We start from the raw sequence: 12,441 nt of genomic DNA, 5'->3' as shown, positions 1-12,441 counted from the left end.
CCAACCACAAGACATCTAGTCTGGCACTGTCAAGTCAAGGTTGATGCTCTGGAAGCTGCAAATTTCCTCTACAACCTGGAGGAAAGCTTAAAAGAAACACATGACCTGGCAAGAGACCAACTTCACACTGCACAAGAGCGGCAGAAAAAGGTGCATGACCTCCGGGCCAAAGAACACTTCTACAGTGTAGGAGACCTGGTGTTTGTCAAAAATGGTTTAAAGAAGAAAGGGTTAAGCCCTAAGCTTCAGAAGCTATGGGAAGGCCTGTTAATTATTGCAGCTTGCCGTGGTCCTGTGCTGTATGAAATACAAGGTCCCAAGCGCAGCACAGTGATGCACCACAATCAGCTCAAGCCTTATGACAGTGACGTGATACCAGTCTGGGTTTTACTCCAAAGAAGCAGACTGCTTAAGAATTGCCAAGACCAAGAATTTTAACCAAAAGAGGATGTACCCCTGGTTCCTCTACTACCACTTTCAGATGATCAGAATGAAGACCTCCAGCCCAAGGATCCAGGATGCCAGCCAGATGGAAAAAGGGGGGGATTCAAACTCTTCAGAAAAGACTGTTAAAACATCTAGCGGTCGTCTAGTCAATAGACCGCAGAGATTTAGGCACTAGTTAAGTTAGTGAGTTAGTTGAATGTTACAATTACAGAATTTAAATAACTTGTTTTATGTTTTCTTGCCCTTATGGCATATACATTTTAGTAGTTACGTTCTTATAACTACCACTTTTTTCTCAAATTTGGCTGTATAACCTGTACTGAAGGGACTCAGTATTCCTAAAAGGGGGGATAGTGTAAAGAAGGTTCAACTTTATTAGACCTTAAGCTTGGTTTTGTATTTTTAATTTTAGTTTTACGAACCTAAGTTGGGTCAGTAAATGCAACGCAGTTTGAGCGAAAAGGCTAGTATCGTGATATTCGATAATTATGGTCTGTTGTTATGGTTCTCACAGCTCACTGCCCGGACATAACTAAGCGCTGTCTGTGCCAGGGCTAGGGTCCAGAAGCCACACGGTTCTTACATGAGAACAACTCGGCTGCCGTTGTAACTCATCTGTTGCTGAAAGAGATGCAAGAGATCTTTCTTTTTTTTTGTTGTGTATCTTCACCTACACCAGTGTTTCTCAATTCTGATACTCATGCCCCCCTGCCCTGCATGTTTTAGGTGTTTTCCTTCTGCCACACACCTGGATTGAATATGTGGGTGATTAACAAGCTTCTGCAGCACTTGATGGTCATGCAATCATTTGAATCAGCTGCTCTGGAGTAGAGGTACATCTAAAACATGCAGAGCAGGGGGGCCTGAGGACTGGAATTGAGAAGCGCTGACCTACACAAACGCCTCCATTACCCTGGAAACCAAAAGCTCGACAGTATTATTTCACTAATACAGTGCTACTTGAAAGTTTGTGAACCACCCGAACATGGTCATTGTTTTCTAAAGAAAAATCATTATAATCATGTAAAATAAACATCCAAATCACAAATTGTAAATCAGACCTTCCAAATAAGGGAAACAAAGACAAAAATATACATGTTCTCATTATTTATTCAATCAAAGTATTTTATTGGTCAAAAAACAGCAAATCTGCCAAGTGCAAAAGTATGTGAACAATTTCAGTTAGTACTTCGTGGCAGCTCCTTCTGTAACCACAAACGAGTGTCTCACATCTGCTTTTTGGGATTTTTGTCCACTCCTCCTTGCAGAACTCTGCCAGTTGAGTGAGGTTGGAGGGACATCTGGCATGTACTGCCTCTTTCAGGTCTTGCCACAGCTTTTCTATGGGATTGAGATCCGGACTTTGACTGGGCCAATCCAGAGTGCCAATCTTCTTTCTCTTAAGCCATTCTTTGGCATTTTTGCTGGAATGCTTTGGGTCGTTGTCTTGTTGCATAATCCATTTCCATCCCAGCTTCAACTCCCTGACTGATGTCAGGAGATTCTAGTCAAGAATTTGTTGATAGTCCTGGGAATTGATGGTTCCCTGTATTATATGGAGTCGTCCAGGTCCGGAGGCAGAAAAGCAGGCCCAGACTTTCACAGTTCCACCACCATGCTTCACTGTTAGGAGGAGGTTCTTCTCTTTAAATGCAGTGTTTACTTTTCTCCAAATAAATATAAAATAAATATTTTCCAAATAAAGTCTATTGTTCAGAAGGGATGCAAAATTTCTGGAAATGTTTATCCAGATATTTCCAGAGTCTGATCTCTTTCACGTCTCTGTCCAGCAACTCAGAACAATTACAGTTTCTCCCTTACCTCCCTTGGCCTAATCTGTTTTAGGTTTTAGCTCTTGCCTTATGATAAGAATAATAATGTAATATTCTATATAACATTTTCTCTACTGTTTTCTGTTATATACTCCAGGACTACGTAAAGGTCGGTTCTGGATCACACCAGACCCATATCACAATGAGGACAACATTCAAATTGGTCGGGAGGTCAAGATAAGTTGCCAGGTGGAAGCCACACCTTCAGACGAGCTGCAGTTCAGCTGGTTAAAGAATGGCCGGCCATTGAAGAGCTCTGAGCGAATGGTCATCACCCACACTGACCCTAACAACTCACCAGGAACCACAAACCTTGACATAATTGATCTAAAATTTACAGACTTTGGCACCTACACATGTGTGGCATCACTGAGAAATGGCGGAATCCCAGAGATCAGCATTGATGTCAATATTTCTTCAACCACAGGTGAGGTACTCCCTGGAATTATGATTTGGTAAATCATTTTTGCCACCAAAATAGTCTTTTTGTTGAACCAAAAACTGTTTTTCCAACATCTTTACTGACTTCTGAGAGTGAAGCATGACTCTCCACTAAAAGATGAAAACCTTTTTGTGTCATGTTGGGTTCCAGTTTCTAAACCCACAACACCAGGAGAATGGGAACAACATTGTGCTCTTCATGAGACCATTTCCTTATAAATCATTTGTCTGTACTGACAAGCATGATGAATACCTTTTGGTTTAATCATTATTCCTTTGCTCTTCACTCATAAGCCTAGTGCAGAAAAGTAATTATATAAAAATAATTATTTCATATTTAATATTTACCAACCTCCATCTAGCCAGAGTTGGTGCTGATTAACTGAATGACTTATTTATGATATTTACTATATTTCTTACCGAACTTTTGTTTCCTTTATTTTTGTCATCAGCACGTAAATTCATATCTTACAGAATGAACAGGGAAAAAAATGCTTTCATAAAAATGTATTTATTAGAATCACAAACAATCAGATAATCAGCTGACATGTTTGGGGAATCATGAAAAAGTATTTTAATAACTTAAGTATATAAAAGATGACTTCCGTACGGCTTCGGGGCAATTCTGGTCCACCATCCGGCGTCTCAGGAGGGGGAAGCTGTGCAGCACCAACACTGTCTACAGTGGGGGTGGTGTGCTGCTGACCTCAACTCGGGATGTTGTGGGCCGGTAGGCAGAATACTTCGAAGACCTCCTCAATCCTACCAACATGCCTTCTATTGTGGAAGCTGAGCCTGGGGACTCTGGGTTGGGCTCTCCAATCTCTGGGGTCGAGGTCGCCGAGGTGGTTAAAAAGCTCCTCGGTGGCAGGGCCCGGGGGTGGATGAGATCCGCCCGGAGTTCCTTAAGGCTCTGGATGTTGTGGGGTTGTGTTGGTTAACGCGACTCTTCAATATCGCATGGACATCGGGGGCAGTTCCCCTGGATTGGCAGACTGGGGTGGTGGTCCCCCTGTTCAAAAAGGGGGACCAGAGGGTGTGTTTCAATTATAGGGGGGTCACACTCTTAAGCCTCCCTGGCACGGTCTATTCGGGGGTCCTGAAGAGGAGGGTCCATCAGATTGTTGCACCTCGGATTCAGGAAGAGCAGTGTGGTTCTGGTTCTGGTCGTGGAACACTGGACCAGCTCTACACCCTCAGCAGGGTCCTGGAGGGTGCAAGGGAGTTCGTCCAACCAGTCTACATGTGTTCAGGCTCGTTTCCGGTGAGAGTTGGACTCCGCCAGGGCTGCCCTTTGTCACAGATTCTGTTCATTACTTTTATGGACAGAATTTCTAGGCGCAGCCAAGGTGTTGAGGGGATCCTTTTGGTGGCCTTAGGATTGCATCTCTGCCTTGTGGGGATGATGTGATCATTTTGGCCTCATCAGGTCGTGATCTGCAGCTCTCGCTGGAGCGGTTCGTAGCCGAGTGTGAAGCAGCTCGTATGGCGATCAGTGCCTCCAAATCCGAGGCCATGATCTTGAGCTGGAAAAGGGTAGAGTGCCTTCTCCAGGTCGGGTGTCTTGCCCCAAGTGGAGGAGTTCAAGTATCTTGGGATCTTGTTCACGAATGAGGAAAGAAGGGAGCAGGAGATCGACAGGGAGATTGGCGCAGCGTCTGCAGTGAAGTGGGCGCTGTACCGGTCCTTCATGGTAAAGAAAGAGCTGAGTCAAAAAGCGAAGCTCTCAATTTACCGGTCGATCTACGTTCCCACCCTCATCTATGGTCACGAGCTTTGAATCATGACCGAAAGAATGAGGTCGCAGATACAAGCTGCCGAAATAGGTTTTCTCCGTAGGGTGTCTGGGCTCTCCCTTAGAGAGAGAAGCTCAGTCATCCGGGAGGGACTCAGAGTAGAGCCGCTGCTCCTTCACGTTGAGAGGGGCCGGTTGAGGTGGCTCGGGCATCTGGTCAGGATGCCTCCTGGACGCCTCCCTGGTGAGGTGTTCTGGGCACGTCCCACCGGGAGGAGGCCCCAGGGAAGGACACGCTGGAGGGACTATGTCTCTCGGCTGGCCTGGGAACGCCTTGGGATTCCTCTGGAGGAGCTAGAAGTAGTGGCTGGGGAGAGGGAAGTCTGGGCCTCCCTTCTAAAGCTGCTACCCCCGCGACCCGACCCCGGATAAGTGGAAGAAGATGGATGGATGGATAGATATAAAAGATGAAAAGACAGTGAAGAAGATGACAAGTCAGGAGGAGCTTCTGGGAAGCTGCATCGAAACCTTGAAGTGTTTCCTCTCCTCCTGAAGAGCCGCCTGCATAAAACAATAAACTACATGTAAGAAGCTAATCAAATGGAAATATGTATATAATGCAAACACACAAATACAAGTAGTAGTGAAAGTATTCTGTTTAATAAATGAGGAGTATTGTCTTAAAATATTTTTCTTAATATGAATTTACAAACTAAATCATTCTAAAGAAGGGAATATAAGTAATTTGTACTGGAAGGAAACACTGGCAACATTTAGAAGATACTAGTAATTTAGAAGTATCAAAATCTCTAAAGAAAATCATATTTTGATACACATACCAAACACCACATATACAAACACATTAAACACTTCATCTCACCCCTTCAGCCTCTATAAATGGATAACAGGCAGCAGAAAATGACAGGGTGACTTACTGAGATTCAATTAAATTCAAATTCAGATCAGAAATACATTATTGATCCCAAAAAGAAATTAAATGTTGTTTTAACTCATATTAATTCAGATTCTTCAAAAGGTTATTGTAGAGGGTGATGGCTGTGTGCAGGAAAGATCTCTTTTACAGTAGTGGTCTGTATTACAGCGAATCTGAAGAAACCTCTGACACTGTTTTCCAAATACAGTCTCACAAAGAGGATGCACTCAATGTCAATTTATTTATAAAGTACTTTAAAATCAGATATTAGCTGCTCTGAAATGCTGTATAGTATTCATAAAACTACAGATAAAAACACAAATTAGAACAGACAGAACAATTACGTTACAATGTCAGGCCTTATGGAAAAGCCCAAAAATCAAATTGAGTTTTAAGAAGTGATTTAAAGTGTTCCAGACTGTGGGCAGATCTAACATTAAAAGGCAAGTTGTTTCACAGATTAGGAACAGTGACAGCGAATGCCCAGTCTCCTCTGCTCTTCAGTAATAAGAACAATTTATTATTTGACGGAAGTGCTCTAGAAATGGATAAGCTGGAGCTAAGCCATGAAAAGCTTGAGAAACTAATAAAACAATCCAATAAGAAACTGGCAGCCAATGCAGAGAAGCCAAAACTGGTGCTGTGTGCTCTTGTTTCGGGGGTCAAGTTAAAAGTCTAGCTGCGGCATTTTGAATCATTTGGAGACATGATGAAGATTGGTCCACATTGTTATATAATGAGTTGCAGAAGTCTATATGCTTTTGAAAGTCTTTGATACAGAAGCTCGATTGAACCTTCGCTAGAAGGCACAGAGGAAAAAAGCTTGATCTCACGACAGAGTTCACCTGCTTATCCAATTTCAAACTGTCAACATCTTGATAACATCTTATCTGACTTCTACCAGGAGGATGAGCAACGTGGTTTCATGACCCTGTGATGTCACTGCCTTCAGTCACGTCTTTGTTTTGTCTGAATGTTATGTGCCCTAACGTGTCCTTTCCTCTTTTTATTTCATTCGTCTTTTATTATTTAGAAACTGAGGAGTACTCACATTTAACCTATTGTAGTGTATTCTGATGGTTCAAACCCAGCCAGTGAGTGTCCAAACAACTCAGAGAACCAAATATAGAACTGTGTTTGTTTGGTAAATAAAAACTTGGTTAAATAACCTCTTAATGTTGGAGAATTCATTAAATGGAAGACACTTGGTGTTTCAGAATACTGACTACGATTATGTTTTTTTCCCTCTCTTCAGTTCCTCCTGAACTTTCAGTCCCAAAGGGGCAATCTCAACTCATAGTTCTGGAAGGAGACACTGTTGACCTTCAGTGTTTGGTCTCAGGAAAACCCAAACCCATCATTATATGGTCTCGGGTCGAGGAGAGTGGGCAAACTGCAGCACTAGCACCTATGATGCCTGATGGCTCGGCACAGATTGAGAGCTACGATGGCGTACTGAGAATCTACAACGTGACGAGAAAGATGAGCGGGGCATACCGCTGCCAAACAAGCCAGTACAATGGATTCAATGTCAAACCCAGAGAGGCCCTGATTCACCTTGTGGTACAATGTAAGTAATGCATACTCAGCACACATTCAAATTCACACAAAGAAACACGATAATGAAAATAAAGATTTCCACATAACTACATAGAATAGTTTATCAAGTTTTGTTCACCCAAATGCAGAACAGTGGAGTGGTGGCATAGATGATGAAAAAGGAATTTAATGAAAATGACGAACAGCAACAAACTTACAAAATCACATTAAGCCAGGGCAAAAACACAAAATATAAAAATAAAAAAACAAGTAAAATAAACCACCAGGTAGACACTGAGTAGCACAAGGAAGTGACAAGAGTTGACAAGAGGGACAGGCGAGGAGTGACTGAGAATGGAAAGCTTAAATACTGGGGGATTGAATGTTGAGAAAAAGACCTGGGCTGGTGAGCTAATTGATTTCAGTTGTGAGTGTACGGAGCAGGAGGCAGACAGAGGAGAGGGAGAGAGAAACAGGAACAGGAACAGGAAAGAAATCCAAAACTAAAGAATGGGACCTTGAATTTCCCCTTGGGGATTAATAAAGTATCTATCTATCTATCTATCTATCTATCTATCTATCTATCTATCTATCTATCTATCTATCTATCTATCTATCTATCTATCTATCTATCTATCTATCTATCTATCTATCTATCTATCTATCTATCTATCTATCTATCTATCTATCTATCTATCTATCTATCTATCTATCTATCTATCTATCTATCTATCTATCTATCTATCTATCTATCTATCTATCTATCTATCTATCTATCTATCTATCTATCAAGACTAAAGAAACATTGAAAAGCTAAAGTCACAAAGAATAACTATAAACAAGAAATAAACATAACTGGAAACATTAAGAATTGAACCAAAGGAAAACATGAACAAAGTAGATCTAACCAAAATAAGAAACAGACAATAATGAAACTAGAATCAAGTATCTCGGGATCTTGTTCACGAACGAGGGAAGAAGGGAGTGGGAGATCGACAGGTGGATTGGTGCAGCGTCTGCCGTCAAGCGGGCGCTGTACCGGTCCATCGTGGTGAAGAGAGAGCTGAGCCAAAAAGCGAAGCTCTCGATTTACCGGTCAATCTACGTTCCCACCCTAATCTATGGTCATGAGCTTTGGGTCATGACCGACAGAACGAGATCACGGATACAAGAGGCCGAAATGGGTTTTCTCCATAGGGTGGCTGGGCTCTCCCTTAGAGATAGGGTGAAAAGCTCAGTCATCCGGGAGGGACTCAGAGTAGAGCTGCTGCTCCTTCACATCAAGAGGGTACAGTTGAGGTGGCTCGGGCATCTGGTCAGGATGCCTTACCCTCCTGGACGCCTCCCTGGTGAGGTGTTCCGGGCACATCCCAACGGGAGGAGGCCCCGGGGAAAACCCAGGACACGCTGGAGGGACTATGTCTCTCGGCTGGCCTGGGAACGCCTTGGGATTCCCCTGGAGGAGCTGGAAGAAGTGGCTGGGGAGTGGGAAGTCTGGGCCTCCCTTCTGAAGCGGCTACCCCCGTGACCCGACCCTGGATAAGCGGAGGAAGATGGATGGATGGATGGATAGAATCAAATCAAACAAAAGAAATCAACAACCTGGGATCCTAATAATACCCCCTCTCCAAGGCGGATACCAGAGATTGATCAAGTCCAAAACTCAAGGAAACAAAAACAACCCTACCAGAGTTAGTGGACCCTTGAAAGGAGGGCAAGGGATGAAACACAAAACAAACTAGAGTTTGACAAAGAAGAAGGGACCTTGGAAAGCAATGAAGGGTCAGGGATGTTGGAAGGTGATGAAGGAGCAGGAAAATTGGAAGGTGACGAAGGAGAAGGAATGTTGGAAGGTGACGAAGGAAGATCGGACTTTTGATAGCATCCTTAGAAAGAGCCAGCGGAGCAGGGACCTTGGAGGGGACAGGCAACAGAATATTCTGAAGTCTGGAGGTTAGCGATGAGGGTGGAGGAACCCATGAAGATAATCTCTAGGTCTGCCTTTTGATTGGTGGAACCCAAAAATATGATTTGTAGGTCAGGCTTTTGGTTGGTGGGACACAGGAAGAAGATCTGGTGATCAGGCTCTCAGCTGGTGAAACCCACAAAGATGATCTAGAGGTTAGTCTTTTGGCCAGTGAAACCATGAGGTTTGCAGATCTTGGAGGCCAAATGCAGAGGAGTTTGTGCAGGCAGGACTGTTGCTCCACATGAGCTTGGGCTCAGCAATACTGCAGCACCATTGAAGGGATTTTAAGGGTTAAGGTATAAAGTTCTGGCGAGAGTCACACCCCACTCGTAGGCAATGACAAAAATGGGAGACAGATGAGCAGATTTCACTTGAGCACCCCATTTCGGGGATTCACGCTTCCAATGGCCCCTGGCTTTGCAATAATGACATGTCAGTTAGATCCAAATAAACATGCCCACCTGAAACCCGTTCTGACCTACTGTTCAGATTAGGACCAACAGCTTCCTCCTTTGCATGACTCCTGTTATTGTGCCACATACCCCCCCCCCCTTCTCTCTCTACTCACTCACTCTCTACTTCCTCTTCTGAGAGGGGAGATGTGGTACCAGCTCTCCATCTAACGAGTTAATTGAGTTTCCTAAATCTGCTGAGATTTACCCTGTCCAGAACTGGAGTAAACTCTGTTTAAGCTGGCATCGAGAAACGATTCGCCTGGTTTCTGACGACCTCCATCCAGGTGTCCCAACCTTCGCTCGTTCTCTTTTATTACAATTTGCTCTTGTTACTGAACCAGGTAGGTTTTAGTGACTCGGCGAGTCCCAAGGATGATGTTTTAAATTTGGGCTATCAGGAACCAATAAACATTTTCCACCTCTTCCTCTCCAGAATCGAACATCATAGCTATTTTACAACCATCAAAGAACTTTAAGGTGACTCATTAATTGAATGTCCACAACATCTTTTAGATTTTCTTTATGCTAAATATTTTATTAGTAAGGCAATTTTGCAAGAGTCAGTACAGCTTAATTCAGTAGCAGAAATAATCAAATAAGAAAAATCAATCATCTAGTCTATCTTTCCCTAATGCTGACACTGAGAACTAAAAAGGGAACCTTTGAGAGAGACGGACAGTTTGGCTTTTCGAACCCCAGACCTGGCCTGATGATGAAGGAGGTGTTGCAGCAGTAGGAGGATGTTGGTCGACGAAGACAGGGATCTCTGTAGGTCTGATGAGCTTTCTTCTCCTCATGGATGGTGAGGTCACACAGGACTTGGGTGCTGGCAGAAAGGAAGGCATCAGTTCTTCTTCTTTGTCTTTGTTCTTTGTCTTTGTCTTTGTCCTTGTCTTTGTTCTTTGTCTTTGCCTTTGTCTTGGTCTTCATCTTCGTCTTTGGGGTCTGAACCCAGCTGATGAGAGAAGTGCGATTTGAAGCCACATGTTGCGGGGCAGACGGGTTGGTCCCCATGAACAGGACAGTCTTCGGCTCTGTGGCGCCGGCTCTTCTTCAGCTGCAGAGTTCTTTGTCCATCTCGATCTTGACTCGAAGCTGCCTGGAGGATCCAACCAAAGTTTCCTCTTTTGCACCCACCTTTTATAGGGTTCATCCACCCTTTTGGTTCATTTGCATTGGCTAGCACTGTTGCTGTGCTTATTTCATTGGCTGACTGCTTGGACAGATGATCTCATATCCATCACTGTCTTAGAGACATTTTGTCCTGATGTCTGTACTAATGTCTCAGGTTGCTCAACAACCTGTTTCTAAATAAGGCGTTGACCATCTCTGCTTTCCTATTAGTTCCCCCTTTTCCCTTAACCTTTCACCTACTGTCTACCTCCAACACATCAGTGATGTTTAATTGCAGTTACACCTTCCACACCATTTCAAGTTCAGAGTAAAAATCACATTTATAACTTCTTTTACTTCTCTGATTTATCATTCATTTATAATGTTATGATAACCATAATTTATCAATTACTCTTATTATAATCTTAATGTGGGTTATTACAAATGTTTTCTGTAAAGAAACCAAGAATAATTCATGATTCTTATTATTTAATATAAACGTTACAGTTACTTGTTTTACTTGTAAGAGTTCCCACTAATGCAAGTGTAAGTGTAAGTATTATTACAAGCAAACCAATATTAATATAAGTATTTTACTTTGAATCTTATCCGATTACTCAATGTTTAGATTTCTTTCTTTAAAACTTTCATGCTTTGAGATAAGTAATAGTCTGAACTGGAAACTTACTTCCTCTTTTTCCAGGAAACCTGCTTTTCCTGTTTCATGACTCTCTCTGTCTTGACTATAATTTCTCATGATTAAATAGAAAAAAGTAGAATTAAAGCAAAGTTTGCAGGAGACAAAACAACACACACAACCAAATTGATTTTATTGACATTTAAGTCTAATGTTGGGTCTAGATTTCACTTGAGTGATTCATTTTGAAGAAAACTTTATTTATTTTTACTGTTAAACTAAAATCTCCAGCATGGGGAAGTGGGATGATCTCGGATTTTCTTAACACTCCCCACAAAAGATTGACTGCCACTCCTGTAGCCAAAATCATTGCAAGTTTGATACCCACGGCCACCCCTGTGTATAAGAACATATTCATCTGCTAGCTTAGCAGCTTCAGCAGCCTTCTTCACATTATCTTCACTGATGTATACAGCAATGTGACTTGGAAACTGTTCCAGGACAACCAAATTACAGAGGTCAACTAACGTGCTAATTTTCAAGGAAGCACACCACCTATTAAAATGGATTCCCAATGTAAGGCTGTATAATCTCGCTTTTGAAATGTCCAGGTTATTCAAATATTTTGTAAAGGGAGAAACAAAGCTGAGTTGGACAATTGTACTCTTCATTGTGGTTTAATCCATCCATCTGTATTGGAAAGAAAACTGGGAACAATGGCTGGTGAAGGGGATACGCACTGTGGACGATCTGTATACAGACGAGGTTTTTATGTCTTTTTCAGATCTCATGCAGAAATATAACTTAAAAAAAGATAGTTTCTGGAGATATTTACAAATCAGAGACTGTATTGTTAAATACAATTTCACACAAGGATAATCCAATACAGGAATTTATAGGTTCAAGTAATATTAAATATAAGGCATCAACATTTTATAAATTATTTAACAGTATGCAAAAGGATGTATGTAAAAGTCTGGGGATTGTTTGGCAGAGGGACCTTGGCTGCATTTTTAGTGACGAAGAATGGTTGAAAGTACTTTCAAATAATGGAAAATATATTAAAGAATCGAGAGGGAAACTTACGCATTATAAGATAGTACACAGATTTTATTTCACCCCATCTAGGCTCCATAGAATGGGCCTGCTCACCAATAATTTATGCTGGAAATGTAAAACGGAACCAGGAACTTTTATACATGCGATATGGGAGTGTAAATGTATCTACCCATTTTGGAAAGATGTACTAAAACACATTGGAAAGTGGATATTTGTGGGGATACCCATGTCACCAAGACTTTGCTTATTGGGAGATCAAACAGTGATGCCTAATATGTCA

General features: G+C 42.2%; 1 protein-coding gene across 4 annotated transcripts in view; it reads left to right on the top strand.

Moving 5' to 3' along the window:
* The window catches only part of LOC122845798 (MAM domain-containing glycosylphosphatidylinositol anchor protein 2-like), a 164,097-nt gene that overhangs the window by 88,968 nt on the left and 62,688 nt on the right, over nt 1–12,441 (top strand). For all 4 annotated transcript variants that reach the window (XR_006373136.1, XM_044142229.1, XM_044142228.1 and 1 more), the window contains exons 7-8: nt 2,377–2,706; nt 6,645–6,959. Coding sequence is in view for 3 of the 4 variants with exons in the window: in XM_044142229.1 (XP_043998164.1) it covers nt 2,377–2,706; nt 6,645–6,959 (645 nt within the window). In the remaining variant the exon portion in view is untranslated. The remainder of the gene's footprint in view (nt 1–2,376; nt 2,707–6,644; nt 6,960–12,441) is intronic.

Source organism: Gambusia affinis, linkage group LG16, assembly GCF_019740435.1.
Source record: "Gambusia affinis linkage group LG16, SWU_Gaff_1.0, whole genome shotgun sequence".
In the NCBI taxonomy this organism is placed as follows: Eukaryota; Metazoa; Chordata; class Actinopteri; order Cyprinodontiformes; family Poeciliidae; genus Gambusia; species Gambusia affinis.
Note: the sequence above shows the minus strand (reverse complement) of the source record. Positions and strands in the feature narration are given on the sequence as shown.